Genomic DNA, 22,414 nt, shown 5'->3' with positions numbered 1-22,414 from the left:
GGGCTCCAGTCCCGGCCCCGGCCCCAGCTCCTCCCGGGCCCCGCGGAGGACACACGCGGCGCGGCCGCTCCCGCCGCCCCCGCTGCGGCTTCCCCGGCCCGAGCTCCGCCGCTCGGCAGCGCGGCCGTCGGCCCCGAGCCGCCGCTGTCCCGTTCCAGGGACAGAACGCCTGAGGAGGGCCGGCCCGGGGCGCTCGGGGAGCGCTCGGGGGCCGCTCCTGGCCCCGGGCCGAGCGCTGACAGCCCCGTCCCGCCCGCAGGGAAGGCGCAGGAGGAGGCCCTGCAGGAGCGGTACCGGCTGGGTTCGCTGCTGGGCAGCGGCGGCTTCGGCAGCGTCTTCGCAGCCACGCGGCTCTCGGACGGCGCCCCGGTGAGCGGCGGGGCCGGCGGCGGGCGCAGGAGGAGGGGGCGGAGGTGGAGGAGGAGGAGGAGGGGGAGGAGGAGGAGGGGGATGGGGCTGCGCAGGGCAGGCGGGCGAGCTCAACTCGCTGCTCTCCCTTGCTCGCAGGTGGCCATCAAAAGGGTGCCAAGGAACCGCGTACAGCACTGGGGCGAGCTGGTGAGTGAGCGGGGCCAGCGGCAGAAGCTGGGCAGGGATGAGCCGGGGCCCGGCAGGGTGGAAGCCACCAGGACACCTCGAGGGAGAGTGGGCGTAGGGCCAGCGCAGGGCGCAGAGCATCCCGGGCTGGCTGAGGGGTTCCCGACCCCCGGCACGGCATCAGCCCCACTGATGGCATCGCGCTCCTCCCGCAGCCCGACGGCACCAGCGCACCCCTGGAGGTCGTGCTGCTGGACAAGGTCTCCACTGGCTTTCCCGGTGTCGTCCAGCTGCTGGAATGGCTTGAGCTCCCCAACGACATCGTGATGGTGCTGGAACGCCCAGAGCACTCTCAGGACCTGCACCATTTCATTCGGGAACGGGTGGTCCTGTCCGAGGAGTTGGCGCGGGATCTGTTCCGCCAGGTGCTGGAGGCCGTGCGGCACTGCACCAGCTGCGGGGTCCTGCACAGGGACATCAAGCCCAAGAACATCCTGGTTGACCTGGCCACCGGGCAGGCCAAATTGATTGACTTTGGCTGTGGCACCTACCTGCAGGACACAGCCTACACTCGCTTTGCAGGTGAGCCCACGCAGGGGTGTGCTCTCAGTCCCGGCATCTCATGGCCCAACACCACACAGGCCAAGCTGGGTGTGGCAGCGGGGATTCTCCCTTTTGCTGCCCTTCATGGCACTGAGATTTCAGCTGAGCTGCTTTTGAGCAGGGCTGGGTGGGGAGCCAGCTTCCAGCCCTGCTGGCAGCCTTTGCCCACCACTCTGGGCAGGACTGAGGCTAGGGCTGGGCAGCCAGCCCAACAAAAACACCCATGGGTGGGGTAGCAGAAAGGGGTGGCCAGAACCTGTGTCCCAGCCGGTTTGGGGTGCAGGTGAGAAAGGGCTTGGACTGCTCCACTCACCTGGTTTCTTTTGGCTTCATAATGGTTTTTGGGGCAGTGCAGGCAGGGAGGATGAGGGCATGGTTTTCCCAAGCACTGAGTGGGATTTTCCTCCTCATGGTCGGGCCTTGCCAGGGCTTCCACTGCTCTCTTCCAACCCCAGTGGCTTCTTTTCCATCCCCGAGTCTGTACACCTGTACACAAGTCCCAGGTGCTGGCGAGAGGGCAGCGGTCACCCCGTGTGCCACTGGGGCGGCCCCCACACACCCGGGGATGCTGGAGCCAGGCTCAGGGAGCAGCAGCGTCCCCCTGATGAACCCCATCTGTATTCCATAGGAACACGGTCATACAGCCCCCCGGAATGGACCCAGTTTGGCTGGTACTACGGCAAGCCAGCTACCGTCTGGTCCCTGGGCATCCTGCTGCACCAGATGGTCTGCGGGGAGCACCCTTTCAGGAGGGGCTGGAACATCAGCTGTGACCATGAGCTCTCGCTGCCACAACGGCTCTCTCAAGGTGGATCCTCATCTCTGGCCACGGGGGCAATACCAGTGCTGGGAGACAGCAGCAGCTCGTGAGCATCCCTCTCTGGCAGCTGCTGAGGAGGTGGCACATGTCCTGCTCTCCTGCTCTCCTCCAAAACAGGGAATTGATGGGGAAGTTTAGGCCCAGCTCTGAGCACATCCAGCATGGCCTGGGCACGGGAATAGTGGGGCAAAGCCAACAGGAGCCTTCTCCAACTGACCGGTGGTTTCTGGTTTCTCTGTCCAGAGTGCCAAGATCTGATCAGGCGGTGTTTATCCATGCTGCACTCGGACAGGCCCTCATTAGAAGAGCTGTTCCGTGATCCCTGGCTGCAGGATATTGATCTGCCCTAGAAGAAGGGAGAGAGCCACAGGCACACTTTGATGCAAGGCCCTGGTAAGTTACAGCTCCACACATGCCTTGGCAATCAGAAGCAAAGGAACCCGGACATTTTGTCCAGCCTGTGTCACAGCCCAGGGGGCATCAGATGGGAACATGCAGCCCTTGTGCTGGAGCTGAGCTGCTCTGCCCAGCACTGGTGGCCACCATCCGAGCTGGTTTTGCTTGTCCTGGTTCCCTGACAGCTGGGGCCCTGGGCAGAACCCTGACAGCCTGGGCTCTCCCCAGGGAAGGAGAGAAGCTGGCAGAGCCCAGAGCAGCCTCAGCACCCGCAGAGCCCGGAGAAGCTGTACCAGGTGGGGCTGTTGCTGCTGGGGACAGTGAGGACGACATCAAGGATGACAACCTCTTCCTCCACCTGGTCACCGGCAGCTGAGGATGATGGACTTTGATTCTGGCACCTTCTCCAAAGCCAGGCTCCACAGGGAATTTGCAGGTGAGTCCACACACAGGGGGATGCTCCCAGATTTGGGCATTGCACAGCCTGGCCGGGAACCAAAGGTTCCCACTTTGCTGGGGCAGATGCAGCTGATCCTTCAGTCGGCTGCCAGGCTGCTTTTGGCAGGGCTGGGGGGATGGGCTGGGGTGCTGATGAAATGGGAGTGGGCTCCTGGCCCTGCCAACAGCCCCAGCACCCACCGTGCCCCGGGCTGGGGCTGGGGCTGGGGCAGCCAGCCCGACACAAAGAAACCCCCATGGTGGGAGCAGAGGTGGGACTCCAGAACCTGTGCAGGGGCTGCTTTGCTTTGCAGGCAAGGAAGGGCTTGGGCTGCTCCACTGCCCCTCTTTGCTTTGGGATCACCGTTATTTTGGGGGGCAGTGCAGGGGGGAAGGGAGACAGCCTGGGCTTCCCTCACCTGTGGGTGGGTTTTTTCCCTGGCATGCAGGGGTTGGGCCTTCCTTAAGCCCCTGACAGAGATAAGATTTTTGACCTTTTTTCTTGTTCCCCTTTTTGTCTGTAATCTATTTTCAATAATTTGTTGTGTGTTTTTCTAGAGGAAGCGTTCCAGGTGGGGTCCAGTCTGAATGGGGAAGTGCTTGGGAGCAGCTGTGGCGTGGATGGGCCGTGCCCTTGGAGAAGGATGAGGACATCGTTTGGGACCAGCTTTTCTTCCAGCGGGGGATGGCGTGAGGTGGGTCCGGTCTGCTTGGCATGGTGGGATCAGAGCTTTGGGGAGATGGCAGCGAGCACAGGAGCATCCTGCTCTGGGCAGCTGCTGAGGGCTGGATGTGCCGTGGCCGGCTGCAGGCTGGGCACATGTCCTGCCCTCCTGCTCTGCTCCCACAGGCAGCAGGGATGGGCAGCTCTGGGCACAGCTCTGGGCACGGCCAGCATGGCCTGGGCACCGCGGGCGGCTGGGACAAGGGGACAGGAGCCTTCAGCTGATGGGCGCTTTCTGGTTTCTCTCCTTGCAGCCGGGCTCTGCGGGTGCTGAGGCTGCTCTGGGCTCTGCCAGGGCTCTGCTGGAGCTCAGCACCGGGCCGCAATCAGCCAAAGAAGAAATGGGGTGACCTGCAGCACAGACCTGCTTGATCATTTCAGCATCACAGCTCAAGTTTGCAGAGTGTACACCTCCAAGGGCAAACATGACACCACCCAAAAATTAAACTTGTTCAATAGCTTCTGAAATGAAATCAATCTGGGATGACCCCAAATGACATTTTGCAGCTTGCTCAAGCTGTAGCTCAGCCCTTCTCTGAACTGTTCTCTCCCCCACCTGCCTTTTACTTCCCAACTGCTCCCTCTTGTCCCCCAGTGAGTTCCCAGCCCATGGCAGTCTCCATCACACTGTTGCCTTCCTTGGTGCCCCTCACCATGAGGAAGGCCGAGCCCCAGGCTTAGGGACTCATCCTGTCACTGGCTGAGGAGCAGCAATGTCTCAGAGCTCCAGTGGGATTTTAGTGTCATTCAGAGCTCCTCTTCTGCCCTCAGCTGTCCTCACTGCTGAGTTCCCACTCCCTTTTCCTCGTCCTTGCAGCAGGATGAGCTCTGTGAATCCCCTTGAGCCTCCCCACTCTGCCCAGCCCACGCACCCACCTCAGTTATGCTGAAGCTGCAGCTTCTCTGTCTCCTGTGGCACACCAGTCCAGTCCCCTGTGCGGGGAGCCCCAGCCCCAGAGCACAGCACTCAGCAGGGCACTCCGGGCTGGAGCAGCTGCCCTGCAGCCATGGCTTGGCTCTTTGTGGCAAGGGAATGCTCCCTGTTTGCAGCTGTCCCTGCAGGATGGCCCCAGGGCAGAGCCCAGCCGGGCTCCCACTGCAGCCCCTGAAGCATGGGGCAGACAGTGGTCCCAGAGCTGGGGTTCACGGGGAGCACCCGGAGCTGTGGCTTTCAGTCAGTGTTGGCAAATGTTGTGTTCTCATCTCCTGCAGCCTGTGGGGAAAGCAGCCTGTGCTGCCAGGCCTGTGTGTGCCAGGGGCTCTTGGATGTCTCTGTACCCATGGACAGAAGGCTCTGTGTGTGCCAGGGGCTCTTGGATGTCTCTGTATCCATGGACAGAAGGCTCTGTGTGTGCCAGGGGCTCTTGGATGTCTCTGTATCCATGGACAGAAGGCTCTGTGTGTGCCAGGGGCTCTAGGATGTCTCTACCCATGGACAGAAGGCCCTGTCTGTGCCAGGGTTTCCATAATGTCTCTGTACCCATGGGTATGGAATAGCATGGACACTGAAAGTGTCAGTCCCGTTGCTTGCACGCTCCTTCCTTTGTACACAAGACACATCCAGGCACACCCCCATGTACAGATACATTTAAAGGACAGGGAGGGACAGAGATTTCCCACAGTACTCTAACTTTGGCATAACTCACCTTTTAGCTGGTGGCCAGGGGATTTTTTTTCCCAGCTCTGTGTGAGAAGGTGTCCAGGAGCTGAAGCAGCAGCATTTAGAAGCAGTTTCAGGATTTCTAGGCAGGAAGTGGAGCTGACAACCATCCACGTAACTTGCCGTATTCATCAGGATGTGCTGCTGGTTCTTTGGGAATATGGCCCAATGGAGAGAAGAGACTTGGAAAAATCCCAGCTCTCTGTGGGTTTGTGCAAAGGGGGAGCAGCAGAAACACTTTGTGTCTGCTTTGGGGACACAAGGTCCAAGGAGCTGCGGTGGCAGAGGGTGACCTGGGCTGGTGGCAGGTGAAGTCCTGGTTCATGGCATCCCAGAGTGGCACAGGACAAAGCTCCAAGCACTCCCAACCCCACTGATGAAGTCTTTGTGATGCTGCACATCCTATAGGAAAAGCTGCTGTCACACAATGCACTGGGATTTCTAAGTTTCATTTTAATTACTTTAGGTCCAAGTTTCAAACTGCAATGTTTTTGTTCTCAAGACACAGTCGTGCACAATCCATCTCTCATCCTCCTATTGCTTCAACACCAATTAAAAAAAAATAAATCTTAATATTGGAAACAAAACCCAATGTCTTTAAAAAAAGAATGCTGGGGTCAGTCAGTAAGATGGATCCAGGCCATCAGAACAGGCACAAAGTAAATGAGTTCTCCTTTTAAAAAGATCAGTTACCTCTTAAATCCAAAGTTACAGAAGATTTCATTACACATTTGTTTCTTTTTGTTTTCTCTTTCATATTTTTCTCATTTTTAAAATTTTTTTCTATTTCTTTTTAAGTAGATAACACATCATGTAAAATAGGTAAGATTTTTCAGCAAAAATAAGATTTTTCAGCAAAAATAAGATTTACAGCAAAATAAGATACATTTCTGATAAACAATGAAAATATTTACTCCTCTGTTTACTTTTCTCTGGATACCCTGCGGTAAAAAATCTAGCAGATATGAGAAGAGGTGTCAAGTGTTTGCTTTGGACTAAGCTGGAGTTCAGCACTGCTGACATCCTGATCCAGCCAAGAGTTGCAGAATTCTTTTGCACATCCCGAATGTGTTTGCAGGCACAGCACCTGCAGTGCTGACACACCAGTGCACGTGAATAACTCTGTTACTCCCTCACAGAAGTTGGGCTCTGCCCCAGAGCGAGGTGCTCCAGCCCTTTGCTCCTGGTTCCCGTGGGGAGCAGCTCCCTTCCCTCTGGCTGAGCTGCTCAGGCAGAGCCCGGCAGCTCCTGGCCCTGCAGGGCTGAGGCTTTTCCCCGTGGCTGGGCACAGACTGATGGAGCAGCACTGCTGAACACGGGCACACACAGGGACCAGCAGCAGCTGCCTTTGGCCACCTGAGGCTCCAAGGCCCAAACTCAGAGCAGACAGGGCTGGAAGAGACTCACAGGCTCCCTGCTGGCTGTGCTGCCCCACTTGTGCCCACCTGGGAGCCCCCAGGGCCAGCAGGGACTTGAGATGGCAGCCCTGGGCTCCTGGAGCTTGTGCAAGGAGCGGGGCTGGGGACTCCCTGTCCATGGGGAGCTTCCAGATGGAAAAGGCTGCTGTGCCCAGGCAGCTCCAAGGGCACAGAAAGGAGGGTCTCCACCACGGGATCTGTGCCAGTCCCACAGTCCTGGGCAGCAGCCACCGAGCCCTCGGGAGCAGAGGGCACAGCAAGAGGGACAAAAGCAGGCAAGGTCAGAGACTGGAGAGAGCCAGACCCGGCAGCAGGAACAGCTGCTCCATTGCACTCTTGGAGAAAGCTCTTGGCTGCTTCAAAGCACTGAAAGGCGTGCAGGGCAGAGAGGAGGCCACACCAAACACTGCTCCTGTTTCCACAGCCTCCCCTCTCCGTGTCCCAGAAGGAATTGGATGGACTGTGCTCTTCTCTCCGAGTGTCTCGTTCAGCACGAGCAGCTGAGCGCCAGGAGCTGAAGGAGCTGAAGCCTCAGGCCTCAAGAGCTGGGCCTGAGGAGACTTTGTGAGCAAATGAATGCTGCTAACATGGACCTGGCTGAATGCAGCAGATGGAATCATGGAATCACAGAATCCTTTCTGTTGGAAAAGACCTCTGAGCTCATCCAGTCCAGCCGGTCACCCAGCAGGTTCGAGCCCAGCACTAAACCACGTCCCTGAAGTGCCAAGGCCTGGACAACAGCCCTGAGTGAGGCCCTGAGCCAAAGGTGGCCTCTGGATGAACCTTCCAACCAAAGGTTATCTTTGCATCTGCTCACTTGTCACTGTAGAGCAGGACGGGAACGAAAATGACTCCAAATCAAAGGCAAAGAGAAGGAACTCCGATCTATTTCAAATGCACCGCTCCATTTATAGAGAACATCGTGTGGACTGATTTCATTGGTCTTAGAGTAAAAACATCTCACACCACTGGTGTGCAGTGAATGACGCACGGTGGCAGAACCTATCTATAAACAATGTGAGCAACAAGATAGATTAGAGAATTATTTACATTCTTTCCCAACTGTCTCCCAGGCTCTCGCCTGGTTAGAAAACCTTCTCTTTTTCTCTCTGACTGAACTGAGAATATCCGCACCCTGCTTTCTGGGATTTCTGGCCCTGCCTCCTGTCCCAGAGTTTGGCAATTCCCCTTGCACGGCGTGCTGAGCTCTCCATGACCAGCTCGAGAGGTTTCTCAGCTGTTGCGTCCTGTGGCACGGCACAAGAATCTGCCTCCAATTAGCTCGGGAGCGCAGCTCCAGACACATGGGTTTGGTTGAGTAAATGCTATTTGTTTGGTGGGTAATGATGTTTTTCTAAGCTTATGCTTTATTCATAGCATGAGTGACATTTCTGCAAGAGGTAGTGATGTGTCTCTGGGTCTTAGTTCTGTTCTGGTTTTGGAAAATACACTTCAAACAGCTATAGCATTACACATTAGATAACCGGCGTATGAGTAAAATTACAGTAATAACTAGGGGCTTATGAATTAAATGAAATAAATATAGACACTAGGTTTTAAAAACAACAGGCCTTTACTATGATGAAAGGAATAATTTCGATTCAAGGGTGGAATAGATCTTGGGTTTGAATTTAATTATATGTTACAGTTTTGCAATTATCATTGTTGGATTACTCATGGGATTAAAATGCACATCTTTTAAAATGAAAGGTAGAAATGCAGCTTTTTAAACATTTCATTTCAAGATCATTAGGTACATTATTACCTCAGCTACAAGACAATTTCATTTTTGCTCTGATCCTCTTTGATTTCTAACAGACAGGAAACAGCCTTCAGTAGTCTCTCTTCATTGTGTTTCTTTTTCTGTATTCCCATGTCTTGGACTAAATTGCTTCTATTGAAGATCTGCAGTGGCCCAAATTACCATATTTGAGCTCTGAATTTGTTGTATCTCTCTTCCTGTTTTTTCTTTTGGCCTGTTTTCAGATTAATAATGTGAGACTAGATAAGCTTCACAAAAAAAAAAAGAGTCTATTTCATCATGTTAACCCAATAATACTATCAGGCAGCATCAAACAAACAAGCTGTGTGTTTCTCCAGAGCCCTGAGACGAATACCTTTTTTGAAACATGGAGATTTATATTCCTGTGGGAATGTAAGTGATATCAAGGGCAGCAGATTTTGAGTGCAGCTGTAGTTACCATTAACAGAGGTAAGTATTTGAAGGAATTTTGATATTTCAGCCATGGTTTATTATCAAGGGTCTCTTGTGTGAAATATGCCAACCAGAACATAGATGACCATTGATTGCTACATTTGGCTTCATTAAAAAAAAAAAAAAAAAAAGAAAAAGAAAAAAAAGGAAGAAATTTCTTAAATGCATTATGTTTTTAACATTTAAGAAGTAAGTTCCTGGAAACTCATACTCAGGTGCTGTGAATCACAAGAGTTTCTTGTGGAACAAAGCACAGCCATCTATACTGTGTGTGTATCTGAGTGTGCATGGGTTACTTTTTTGAGAATCGTGAATCTTTTCTATCTTTAGATTGTTTTTAATAGAAGAACTTTAAAATTCCTTTCACATTGATAGCCAGAATTTTGGATCAAAAACATAGAAAGAAATACAGAAGTGTGGGCATTTCTGAGGTTCTAGAGTTCCCCATATGACCAAGCAGTAGAGTTTATAATCTCTGTATTTTAACTTTCCTTGTCCGGTAATATGGACTAGAAAAATAAGATTTGTATATAGAGTCTAAAAGCATAGAAGATTAATAGTTTGAAGTACTGCCTTCAGCTTTCACAAAATTCATGGAGAAGTGAAGACTAACAACATTAAGGAGGTGTTCAATAGCTCTGTGTGATTGACCAAAGCAGTTTCATTAGATTTTCTTTTCCCTCTTTTTTTTTTTTTTAACTAATTTAAGCTGTGCTTTTGCCAAATACCAGTCTCAGAACTTTGCACCCTACATTCTGACAAGAGGCAGCAGTATAAAAGAGGTGGGAAGAGAGGCTTTAGCAATATATTTTCTCCTTTTGCCATTCTCCCAAGGCAAAACCTGGAGTCTTTCTGAAGCCATTGGCCAGCATTTACTCTTAATCTCCAGCCTGTATCTACATATTAATTTTAAAAATTGTATTCAATGGATCATGTAAATAAGTCTTCTGTCCAGCAATTATTCATGTAAGATGCAATGCAACCAAATTGTATTGTGATTTTCCTATTGCAAAATCTTGTCCTTTTTAAAAAATTTACTAATATTTTATTTTTCTGAAGGCAGAGTGGATGCAGACAATGTACCTGCCAAAGTCAGAGAGATTGCAGACAGAGTTTCCAGTTTATAAGTTTCCAGGGCTTTGTGTATTCAGATTCAGGCATTCTAACTTTGAACATGCAGCCATTTAATCTTGCAAAGACAAAGGTTGTATTGGCATGGAAGCAAATACAGAAATGCACTCTGTAAGGCCATGAAAGAATGTCACTGCATTACAGCAGCCTAACAAGGTATCATACATCAGCTGAAGCATTGTAATTGTCTGTCTATGCACTTGAGCTTGCCCAGAGCGAGGTAAACATCCATATGCTCCAGGGATTACTCATTAAATGAAGCATTATGGTTTAGTACTGAGAAATCTCTGCTGTCCTTCCATTATTTTCTACTTAAATGATCATTTTCTTCTGCATAACAGTAAGTTTTAATTACGCGATTTGCTGTGTGTGTATGTTGGATGTTTTTCAGTTGCTCATGCAGACTGTAGACAAACACATACATGTGTGCAGACACAACATTTTCCCTGCTATAATTTGGTATTTCTGGCACTTTGCAATAGTAGGGTCAAAGCCAAACTGTAGCTACCTCTGGAAAAATCTTAAAAGTAGCTGTAATTGAAAAAGGCAGTATAACTTTTCTGTTTTAAAACCTAGTGGAGACTTTTTTTTGGAAAATTGAATGCTTTTCATCATTGCTTCAATGTGAGTTTTTGATGAAGTCATGGAACTTTTGAATGTGTGTATTTTTTGAAACAATTCTGAAACTCATTAGGCAGTAACAGAAATGCCTTTATATTATTGTGATCCACTGCTAACTCAAAATTTGACTTTTGATAGATGTAGTAAAAAGAATGAAATTATTCTGAATTCTAAGTAAGTAAATACAACTAGTTTGATCCTCCAGGATAATTACAGTTTATAATACTGAATTGAAAAGTTTATTGTGGTTGTAAAACAAAAGGAACTTTTTGATAGGGCTTACTGTTGTAGTTCTGTGAGATGTAATCCTTTTGGATATTTCCTACCCCTCATGATTCACTCTGTTGCTAATGAAGCTGTATTCTGACAGGCCTTTAAATTAATGCCTATGCCTGTATGAAGCACAAGTATGGAGTACATAAAGTACAATTGTTTTAAGTATTTATATTTGTCTACTGATGCACTAGAATCTAACAAACTCAAAGGAGGAATCCCTTTCACGAGCTGTAAATTTCAAAAGTTCTGACCTATTGACTTCATGAGAGCAAAAATTCTCCAGTGGGAGTAAGATGTTCATCATGCCTTAACATAAAGTCCAGGAGTCAGGGAAATGCCTGGCTGGAATAAACAAGCAGCTCATCCAGTCTGCCATTCTGGCACCAAGGGCGGGTAAGACCAGATGTTTCAACGGAAGGCATAAATCTTCACAATTTTACTGTTCTGTATTGCAAGATGATGTTTCTTACATCACTCACACCTTGAAACCTGAAGATTAAGAGAGCTTATAACTCTTACTTCCTCATAGTCAGTTTATAACATAAATCTTAAAGCACATTTCTTAAATTATTCAGTAATTTTGAAAGCAGATTTTAAAGATACATTATCAACTGGTGCAAAAGTAAAACGCTTCACCTCCATGCTGCCTTTATTAGAGTAAAAGTTGTGAATATGAGAAATCCTGGTCATTTCAGTAAACTAAAAGTGAATTTTACTGCAGCGTGAGAGAGGCAAAGGGCCTTGTCAAGGAGAGATGTGACAGATCTCCCCAGCTGCTGGGTGCTGGGATGCCTTTTCCATCCTACCTGCCTGCAGGTACTCACCAGTTCATGTGTGGGAACCCTTCTGCTACCAATCCTGAGCCACTGATGGCTGTGAAACTGAAGGGTTTGTCTTTCACTGATCTCAGCTCTGATTTTGCCCCATGTTTGCCAGCCTTGGCAAATGCTTACTCTGTTGAATTGAACTTAGTTTGTTCAAAGCTGATCCTGGATTCTCACCAAAGATTTAGTTGTGAAATATCTCATCTTGTGCAGTGACCATAGCAAGATATTTCTCTTTGGCAGCAAACACTCATTAGAACTGATGACTACTATCACCTTCTTAACTTTCTCTTGACCAATTTTCACTTAATTTCCCACTCACTCCGTGAGACAATTATACAAAATAAATGATGAGGTAGCATGTGTAATGCAGCTACTGTTGAAACAGTTGGATGAGCATCAAACTAAATCCGAATTTTCCTTTTTTTATTGCCCAATGGGAGCTACTTTCTGGCTAATGTTATGAAGGTGGTGGTGTATGAGGGGAAATTAATACATTATCACATTGCACTATTGGTATTGGAAGTGGTTCTTCACACCCTGGGTAGCAGACATATAAACTTGTTTGCCAGATGGTGTTGCAGATGCAAGAATTTTACAAGGGCTCAGAGGGATGCTGGACAAGTACTTGAAAGTGATATCTACTTGGGGGTTGCAAAATAGACAGGCCACAATAGGCTCAGGAAATCTCCTGAGCTGAAAATAGATGGAGAGGAGGGGGGGCACTAAGGGTAGGGAAATATCATATATAAATGTTCTATATTTATTCTTCTTGCTGTTGAAAAGAGACCACTAGACTGGATGAGCCTTCAGTTTTGCCATTACAAACATTTTTATATTCTTATTTAAGTAACAAGTTGTTGTGTGAGAGGATTTTTCTGGAACAGGAAATTAATGTTGAAGGTGGAGAAAACCCAGAACTGCTTAAATGTAGAAAATCAGTAATATGTTTTGTGATCCATATTGCTAAGGAAAGAAAAATGAGAGACCACTTTAATGCTGAAAGAATATCAAATGTGAATACTTTCTCAGTTACTGACTGCCTAAGTTTGCAGTCTTGCCTTTTTAGCTTTTATATTTCACCTTATATTACCGTCAGGAATAGATCTTCATTGTTTTGTGGTGACTTCTACTGGTAGTTCACCAGGTACATATAGAAGGCATTTTCTGGTCTAGCTGTCTGTCTCCTACATCCTACATGCTTCTTTCTGTGGTAGAACTTAAGTTCCGTAACTTGCACTACAGTACGCATATACTATTGATAAAGGAAAAAACGGCTGTAGCACTATGTCTGCTAAAGATATTCTTCTTTTTCAGAAAGCAGATCCTTATGTGGAACAATTAAAGGAGACATGGTCAAGTTATAGTTCATGGGTCAGTTTAGTGACTCATGATACTGAAATTTTTTATGCACTTACTTTAATCCTGTTTTTTTCATTTGTCTCATCCTTCATTGGCGTTGGCCTTGCATGCTGAATTCTTTTCTTTTTATTGCTTTATGGTTTTTAATGTCTGCACAAACTCCTCTGAAAAACAAGAGTGTGGTTGAGGTGCCTCTAAAGAAACAGAGATGCCAGGGCTTGAGTGGGCTTTTTGAATTCACTCACTCTGCATGTCCTGACTACCAGAGCTGGGTTATAACTTGTAAAAGTCACTAGAAACAGCTGACTTTCTTATCATCCATAAAATTTAAATTTGCATCTGGCAGACTTTTTGTTGCCAAAAAAGTTTAGGAAAAAAGTTACGGTTATCATTGTTACTATTGCCCTTCTTAATTTTATTAGGATTAATGATGATGGTGAAAATTATAACTGTCCTTACTCCCAGAATTTCTCTACTTGATATTAAGAAGGCCAAAACTCTGCTGCAGTGGTTTCTTTTGCCTGTTTTAATGTTTTAATGGGTAATATCAGCTACAGACTTTTATCAGCTGTCTGAAGTTACTGCTTGCTGATCATTAGCATGACTACAACCCATGAGTTTATAGATATCCTGAGACCATTCAAGAATAAGTTCTGCGAGAAGGTATTTTTCCAGAAAATCTATCTGTAAGGAAAACGGCTTTTTGCATCCTGCAAGTGTATTAGTGGTGTGAGACAATAGCAATTTAACAGTCATTTTCTTGGTACAAGTTATTAGTCATCTTTGTTCTTTTGAGGAGATATTTTCAGTGGTTTGGGTTTGGTTTTTTTTTTTTTTTTTTTTTTTTTGGCATTAATGGCACTTCTGTCACCATCTGGCTTAGTCAATTACAGATCTCCAGAATAACAAAACTCACAGTTTGCATGTATGTCTCTGTTTATCTTGGGGTCCGGAGAAATGTGACTATTCTGCATTTCCTAGAAAGGGAGTTGTGAGACCTCAGCCCTCATTGCACATTACACAGAAAGAATCTGTAATGAGCTCTTTCTGTGCCTCAGGAGGAGCACAAAGCAGCTGGAGCGGGACTAAGAGTCCAGACAGCTGAGCTCAGTGGGGATGGAGGATAGTCAGCACTAGAGAGAAAATGTTCGATAGCTTGTCAATTCATGACCCTGAGGTCCGAGAGGCTTCCATTCCCTCGGACAAATGCTGATCCCCATTAATATGAATGGTTGAACTTCATTTGACATCAGTCAGTCCAGGGTCTGAGTGCAAGTACATTATTCCCCGTGCCATTAATGCAAGTCACATACCCCAGCTAGGCAGATAAGGGAAATAGAATTTTCAGTAGTCATTGTTGTTTTGCTTTGCAGTACTGTGTGGAGGTGGTCAACTCCTCATGCTTGATTATCTTCAAGATATTTGTTGCACTTTATAAAGTTCATCGGCAAACTTGTGCTTGCTTCTTAAAAGTAGTCTGCTGTGTCATGTAGCCCATTTGACTGGGTAGAAAGAAGCATGTCATGTTTAAGATAGTGACACTGATAATTAGCTGTTAGTATCTAATTCCACTTCTTTTTTTCACTTCAATTCCTCCTAGAATATCTAGTGAGTACATTTAGCATCAGTTTCCCCAGCAGAAATAGTAGGCACACATTTTCTTTACAATGACTCAATGATGTATGTACTAGTTACTGTTATATTTTAAGTTGAATGTACGAAAGGTATTATATAAGTTTTGAAAACTACCTTAATAGTGTTTTATTCTTCTCTAGGCACAGGAATTTTGATTTTGTATTGTGATTTAAATAGACAATAACTAAAAATGAAGGCTTTAGTTTCTTAATTGGTTGTCACATATTTTAGGGGTGGTTACCATTTAGTTTGGTAAAGGATCCGAAGACTCAGATTCCTTTTGAACAGCCAATATCTATTTTTTCTGATGATTTATTCATAGCAGTTAGGTTTTTGCAATTCCTTGTGAGGAAATTGCCCATAGGATCTGTCTATGTAAGGTTGTTGTATAATGCATGCTCATTTGCTTAGTTGTATTTGTAAGCTCCAGCTGTGCCCATCACTTGCTAAATCTGTCATTAAAGGATTTTGTTTTTAATTCTGCCTGGCTTTGTTTTCAGATGTCTCTGAATTCCTTCCTGTGTTGAGTCACAGCTGTGAAAAGAGAAATCTTCCTCTTTAATTCAAGGGGTCAGTGGTTTAAAAGCACTAAAGCCTGGTGGGGAACAGCTTAAGGAAGGTAGTTAATCATAGTGACCCCAAGACTTCATAAACTTACACAAGGCTCATCTGACAGGCAGAGTCCTGGATATCTTCAAGCCCTGGTTTCTTTGAGGAGTAACTGTTTTGCCAGGGAGTGGAATCCTCTATGGAACAAGCACCAGTGATGGGTCTTTGCCACCTGCTCAGCTGTGGCTATAGAAACACAGCTTAATCTTCTCCACCACATTTCTTTTTCTAGCTAAGCCAGCATGCAGCCCAATTCCTTTCTAGTAGTTTTTTTTCCCTGCAATGTTGAGAAATATTTAATGTGGTAACTACAATGGCTTCCACTTCCTGATGTCACTGGGACATAATAGACTGGCAGGAAAGAGCTGCTGATCTGGATAGAAAAGAGAGGTCAGGAGGGAACACACAGATGGTCTTGTGTGCTGGGCGAGCAGAAGTCATTGGCGTGGTTTGGGTGTCAATAATTCATCCAGTGGCATTTTTCACCCAACTTCTTCAGACTCCAGTGGGGAAATCTTGGAATAAATCCCCCTCTTGTCTCCGTGCAGGCAAAAGCCTTATTTCACATACCATGTTAATAACTGTGACACTCAGCTGTGGGCTTAGTTTTCACGGGATGGGCAAACCAGGACCATGTGGGTGAACTGTACGTGGAAGCTGTGAGATACTGAATTAAGTGATACAGCTAATGCAGTGCCTGTACCTATGCTGTGTGTACTCCACTTGTCCTATGCACACATTGCTGTTCTTGGTACAGGGGTTGATTATCTGCCTATGGATCAGTTCTTGAATTGCTTCAGCTTTTGGACAGTGTTATAAAAGAAAAGTGATCCTGTTTTCAGTCAGATTTTAATAGTGAAGTAGTTAATTCGTAAGCAGCTCAGGTAGACATTGCCCTTATCAGAAGAGTCCTTGGGAAGAGAAGGTCACTAGAGAGTAGAAAAAGTCATTTGATGGCTGTCAGACATCCAAGTTTAAGTGGAAGGGTGTTGGATGTTGAGCAAGACCTTCAGTGTGTGATTCAGTTCAGTTATTAATTTGTCCATTAACTGCTAAAGGAAATAGTAGAAAAATTAGGATTGAAGGAGACATGAGGAAGTCATATGATTTTATTTGTATTTCGAAGGATGGATAACTTCAGCTTTGGATTAGATTGCTTAGAGCTATGTCCAGTCAAGCTTCAAATGTCTGCAAAGATGGAGAATCCACAATTTCTCTGAGCTCCTGTTCCAGTGTTGACAATCCTTTCATTCCCTGAGGAATGAAACCTCAGAAGTCCCTCAAGATTGAGATTGCCTCATCATCTTAGGGGACAAATGACTTAGGGGAAAAGGAAATGAGAAGTGTTTTACATCCTGCCTTTTTAATATTGGTCTTCTGGTTATGGAAACTAACTGGTTAACCATCTAAATTTTTCCTTTTTTTCAGTGAAATACTGATTCATCCTTGCACACTGTGTCCTCACAAGACACAGGAAAGTTATTGTGATTTTAAACTAAAGTGGAAGTATTTCTGTGTTGAATGGAGGAGGTGATGCATGAATTCTTGGTTTCTTTTTCAGTAGGGCTGTTTCAGATTCCAGGAACTGTCATGATAGCACCCCTCATAAAGCAGCTTAAAAATAGCAAAACAACTATTGCACCAAATATAAAGTGATTCCTGCTGTGTCACAAACAGAAAGGTTTTTGAAGCTCTGAATAGATAGCAGCATGTTGTAACCCTTGAAAATGGTAAAATTGATGATCAGAGGACACAGGGCTGTTAAAGGTTTGATGACCTGCTGTCTGAACCCATACTGGCAGTGTGTTTTTCCTTACACAGCTCTGTGAAGTTCTTTATAGAAAATGAAACTGTGATTGCTTGTAATTTTCTGCAGTTTGCACAAGCACTTAAATCACAAATAAAACACTGTAAAAAGTGGCATGTGAGTCATGGATCTCCCTGCAGGAGTTCCAAGTCTGTTGTCCCTGTGGAGAAGGTTGGCTGTGTGACTAGGGGGATGTGGGTACTGGTCCTGACGGCTAGTGTGATGTTATCCAAGGGATGTCATCTCCGATGGCAGCATTAAAAGAAATCCAGCTAGCTCTAACAGGGATAGAGGGTAGAGAATGGAGACATTAAAGCTTTTAAAGTGCTCAGATGCTGTGATGATGAGTACCTGAGGGAAACCCATCAAGAGGAGCAGGTCCCCATTGAGTCAATGACTTGTGTAAGCTCACAAGTGGGATTTTTTATAGAGACTCTGCTGATTCTCTGTCACATATACTCCAAATTTAAATGAAATCAAGTGTTTAAAAAAACCAGGAAGAAAGCAAATGTGTTCAGTCTAACAATAAAATAACTGGGTTATTGGGCCAACAGATGATCACTGCTGTGCAGTGTACACGTTCATATGTGTATCACTTTACATTTTAGCTGCACAAAATGTTGATCCAAAATTAGGTGGACAATGCATTAAAAAAACCCGTCTCCAGTAGACTTCAAGAATATAGTAATGATTTTTAAAATCAATTTGTTGAAAGTGGAAATTAAAATCCTTCCGGCATGTCTTTCCCTATAGTGTAGTTTATATATGAAATCCTGCAGACTGTGCTGCACAGAGTTCACTGACAGTGCATCAAATAATGAGGCCATACGTTGATGAAAGGATGAAAGGAATTTTAGTAAAATATGCCATTGGATATACAGCAAACAGATTTGATCAAAGCCCAGCTGCCGTATGAAGTACACATTTTTTTAACCATTACTAAACTGCATTAGCCTGAATTATTTTGAAAGTTATGATTTGACTTCTACACAGCTGACAATAAACTAAATAGTACTGGCAGTTAAGGAAACATGCTTTCAGGATTTGTAAAATAGAAAAAATAAAAAAAAATTTTATTATATTAAGATGCCAACTACAGCGTGCAGTTGCCTCTACTCAACATTTGTAACATTCTGTTTTTATCGGAGAGTCTCACAGACTTTAGATTTTTATTTTTTAATCATTGCTGGAGAGGTAAGTGCAGTGCTTGGGTCAGGTACAAATTCTGCACTCAGGGAATGTGCCCCGATAGGGTTTGATCCTCAGCGGGGACAATGCATGGCAGCGACCGAGGGGATTCCTGTTCCCCTGTGTAGGAGTCCAGACTCAGGGTCTGGGCTGAACAGGGCAAAGTTCCCGTGTTTGGACAGGCTCAGGGGCTGCCCCCGGGGAGCGGGGGGCTGGGCGCGGGAGCGAGCGGGCAACGGAAAAACGGACACGGGGACAAACGGCCCCGGAGCTTCAGTTGCAGCGGCAGCGGCAGCAGCGGCAGCAGCGGCAGCAGCAGCGGCAGCTAAAGCACATACTCTATTGAGTCCCTCTCGCATCTCCTCTCCCTCTCCTGCTGTCCCGCACCCTCTCCCGCTCTCCCTTTCCCGTTGTCCCCTCCTCTCCCAGTCTCCCTCTCCCCCTGCCGGGCCATGTCCCCAGCCCGCCCCCGGCCCCCGGCGGGGCTGCCCCGTCCTCATCCCCGTCCCCGTCCCCGGCCGTCCCGCCGGGGTCTCGCCTCCGCCCGGCTCTGGGCGTGCTGGCGGTGGCGCTGCTGGGCGGGCATCAGTGCCTGGAGCTCGGGCGGCACCGCCGCCCTCTGGCTCCGCCTGGCCCGAGCCCGGCCCCGGCCCCGACGTGGGCTCCAGTCCCGGCCCCGGCCCCGGCTCCTCCCGGGCCCCGCGGAGGACACACGCGGCGCGGCCGCTCCCGCCGCCCCCGCTGCGGCTTCCCCGGCCCGAGCTCCGCGGCTCGGCAGCGCGGCCGTCGGCCCCGAGCCGCCGCTGTCCCGTTCCAGGGACAGAACGCCTGGGGAGGGCCGGCCCGGGGTGCTCGGGGAGCGCTCGGGGGCCGCTCCTGGCCCCGGGCCGAGCGCTGACAGCCCCGTCCCGCCCGCAGGGAAGGCGCAGGAGGAGGCCCTGCAGGAGCGGTACCGGCTGGGTTCGCTGCTGGGCAGCGGCGGCTTCGGCAGCGTCTTCGCAGCCACGCGGCTCTCGGACGGCGCCCCGGTGAGCGGCGGGGCCAGCGGCGGGCGCAGGAGAAGGGGGCGGAGGAGGAGGAGGATTAGCAGGAGGAGGAAGAGGAGGTGGAGGGGGCGGAGGAGGAGGAGGATGGGGCCCGGCGGGGCGGGCGGCGCGCTCAACCCACTGCTCTCCCTTGCTTGCAGGTGGCCATCAAAAGGGTGCCACGGAACCGCGTCCGGCACTGGGGCGAGCTGGTGAGTGAGCGGGGCCAGCGGCAGAAGCCAAGCCGTGCCGGGTGGCGAGGAGCCGGGGCCCGGCAGGGTGGGAGCCGCCGGGAGCCCTGCAGGGAGAGCGGGCATGGGCTGAGCGGGGCATGCAGAGCATCCCGGGCTGGCTGAGGGGTTCCCCAGCCCTGGCACGGCCTCAGCCCCACTGACGGCATCGCGCTCCTGCCGCAGCCCGACGGCACCAGCGCACCCCTGGAGGTCGTGCTGCTGGACAAGGTGTCCTCTGGCTGCACTGGTGTCATTCAGCTCCTGGAGTGGCTTGAGCTCCCTGACAGCGTCGTGCTGGTGCTGGAGCGTCCGGAGCGGTGCCAGGAGCTGTCGGGTTTCCTGGCGGAGCGGAGGTTCCTGCCGGAGGAGGAGGCGCGGGGGCTGTTCCGCCAGGTGCTGGAGGCCGTGCGGCACTGCACCAGCTGCGGGGTCCTGCACAGGGACATCAAGCCTGAGAACATCCTGCTCGACCTGGCCACCGGGCAGCTGAAACTGATTGACTTTGGCTGTGGCGCCTTCCTCCAAGACACAGCCTACACCCAGTTTGCAGGTGAGCTCTGCCGGGGGATGCTCCTGGGCATCTCATGGCCCAGCCGGGGTGCAGCCCCAGGGCTCCCCCTATTGCAGCCAGGATGGGATTAATGCTGGAGCCAAGCTGATTTGGGTGGGGGTGGGAGGGGGGCCAGCTCCAGCCCTGCCGACAGCCTTCAGCACCCACTGTGGCCTGGGCTAAGGCTGGAGCTGGGGCAGCCAGCCTGACAAAAACCCCAGTGGGGGTAGCAGAGAGGGGCGTCTGACCCTGTGCCCTGGATGGTTTGGTGTGCAGGCGAGAAGGGCTTGGACTGCTCTGCTCCCATTATTTGCATTGACTGGTTAACATTTTTGGGGGGCCGTGCAGGCGGGGAGTAGAGCGGGCTTTCTCCACCACTGGATGAGTTTTGCTTTTGTGTGTCATGGTTGGGCCTTCCCAGGATTTCTGCTGCCCTCTTCCAACACCAGTGGCTTCTTTTCCAGCCCCAAGTCTGTACACAAGTCCCAGGTGCTGGTGAGAGGGCAGCAGTCACCCTGTGTGCCACTGGGGCAGCCCCCACAGGCCATGGGGTGCTGGGGCCAGGCTCTGGGAGCAGCAGCGTCCCCCTGATGAACTCTGTCTGTGTTCCACAGGAACCCTGTCCTACAGCCCACCAGAGTGGATCCAGCACCAACGCTACCACGGCGAGGCAGCGACGATCTGGTCCCTGGGCCTCCTGCTGTACCACCTGGTCATGGGGAAGCACCCGTTCAGGAGGGGCCAGGAGATCATCTGGGGGCGGATCTTGTTCCCACGACGGCTCTCTCATGGTGGGTCCTCATCTCTGGCCATGGGGGCAATACCAGTGCTGGGAGACAGCAGCAGCTCATGAGCATCCCTCTCTGGCAGCTGCTGAGGAGGTGGCACATGTCCTGCTCTCCTGCTCTCCTCCAAACACAGAATCCATGGGGAAGTTTAGGCCCAGCTCTGGGCACACCCAGCATGGCCTGGGCATGGGAACAGGGGGGCAACTTCTCCAACTGACTGGTGATTTCTGGTTTGTTTCCCCAGAGTGCCAGGATCTCATTAAGAGGTGTTTGTCCATGCAGCCCTTGGACAGGCCATCCTTAGAAGAGCTTTTCCGTGATCCATGGGTGCAGGGTGGTCTTCTGCCCTAGAAGATGGGAGAGATCAACGTGCACAGTTGGATCCAGGGGCCTGGCAGGTAACAGCTCCACACTTGTCCTGGCAATCAGTGGCAAAGCCAACCAGACTGGTTTTGTCCTGCCTGTGTCACTGCCCAGGGGTCATCAGATGGGAACACGCAGCCCTTGTGCTGGAGCTGAGCTGCTCTGCCCAGCACTGGTGGCCACCATCTGAGCTGGTTTTGCTTGTCCTGGTTCCCTGACAGCTGGGGCCCTGGGCAGAACCTTGACAGCCTGGGCTCACCTCAGGGAAGGAGGAGGCGGCCCTGGAGAAGCTGTACCAGGTGGGGCTGCTGCTGCTGGGGACAGTGAGGACGACATCAAAAATGACAACCTCTTCCTCCACCTGGTCACCGGCAGCTGAAGATGATGGACTTTGATTCTGGCGCCTTCTCCAAAGCCAGGCTCCACAGGGAATTTGCAGGTGAGTCCACACGCAGGGGGATGCTCCCAGATTTGGGCATTGCACAGCCTGGCCGGGAACCAAAGGTTCCCCCTTTGCTGGGGAGGATGCAGCTGATCCTTCAGTCGGCTGCCAGGCTGCTTTTGGCAAGGCTGGGGGGATGGGCTGGGGTGCTGATGAAATGGGAGTGGGCTCCTGGCCCTGCCAACAGCCCCAGCACCCACCGTGCCCCGGGCTGGGGCTGGGGCAGCCAGCCCGACACAAAGACACCCCCATGGTGGGAGCAGAGGGGGGACTCCAGAACCTGTGCAGGGGCTGCTTTGCTTTGCAGGCAAGGAAGGGCTTGGGCTGCTCCACTGCCCCTGTTTGCTTTGGGATCACCGTTATTTTGGAGGGCAGTGCAGGGGGGAAGGGAGACAGCCTGGGCTTCCCTCACCTGTGGGTGGGTTTTTCCCGGGCATGCAGGGGTTGGGCCTTCCTTAATCCCCTGACAGAGATAAGATTTTTGACCTTTTTTCTTGTTCCCCTTTTTGTCTGTAATCTATTTTCAATAATTTGTTGTGTGTTTTTCTAGAGGAAGCGTTCCAGGTGGGGTCCAGTTTGGATGGGGAAATGCTTGGGAGCAGCTGTGGCGTGGATGGGCCGTGCCCTTGGAGAAGGCTGAGGACATCGTTTGGGACCAGCTTTTCTTCCAGCGGGGGATGGCGTGAGGTGGGTCCGGTCTGCTTGGCATGGTGGGATCAGAGCTTTGGGGAGATGGCAGCGAGCACAGG

At 49.7% G+C, this 22,414-nt stretch overlaps 1 protein-coding gene across 1 annotated transcript; it reads left to right on the top strand.

Annotated features, from left to right (window-relative positions):
• The first annotated feature begins 754 nt into the window (after positions 1-754).
• LOC137467883 (serine/threonine-protein kinase pim-1-like) lies at positions 755-2,397 on the top strand. The gene is made up of 3 exons (XM_068179295.1): positions 755-1,119; positions 1,769-1,948; positions 2,204-2,397. The coding sequence occupies exons 1-3, from the start codon at positions 864-866 to the stop codon at positions 2,308-2,310; spliced, it is 543 nt and encodes a 180-aa protein (XP_068035396.1). The 5' UTR covers positions 755-863; the 3' UTR covers positions 2,311-2,397.
• The last annotated feature ends 20,017 nt before the right edge of the window (positions 2,398-22,414 follow it).

This window comes from Anomalospiza imberbis, unplaced genomic scaffold (assembly GCF_031753505.1).
Source record: "Anomalospiza imberbis isolate Cuckoo-Finch-1a 21T00152 unplaced genomic scaffold, ASM3175350v1 scaffold_84, whole genome shotgun sequence".
NCBI lineage: Eukaryota > Metazoa > Chordata > Aves > Passeriformes > Viduidae > Anomalospiza > Anomalospiza imberbis.
Note: the sequence above shows the minus strand (reverse complement) of the source record. Positions and strands in the feature narration are given on the sequence as shown.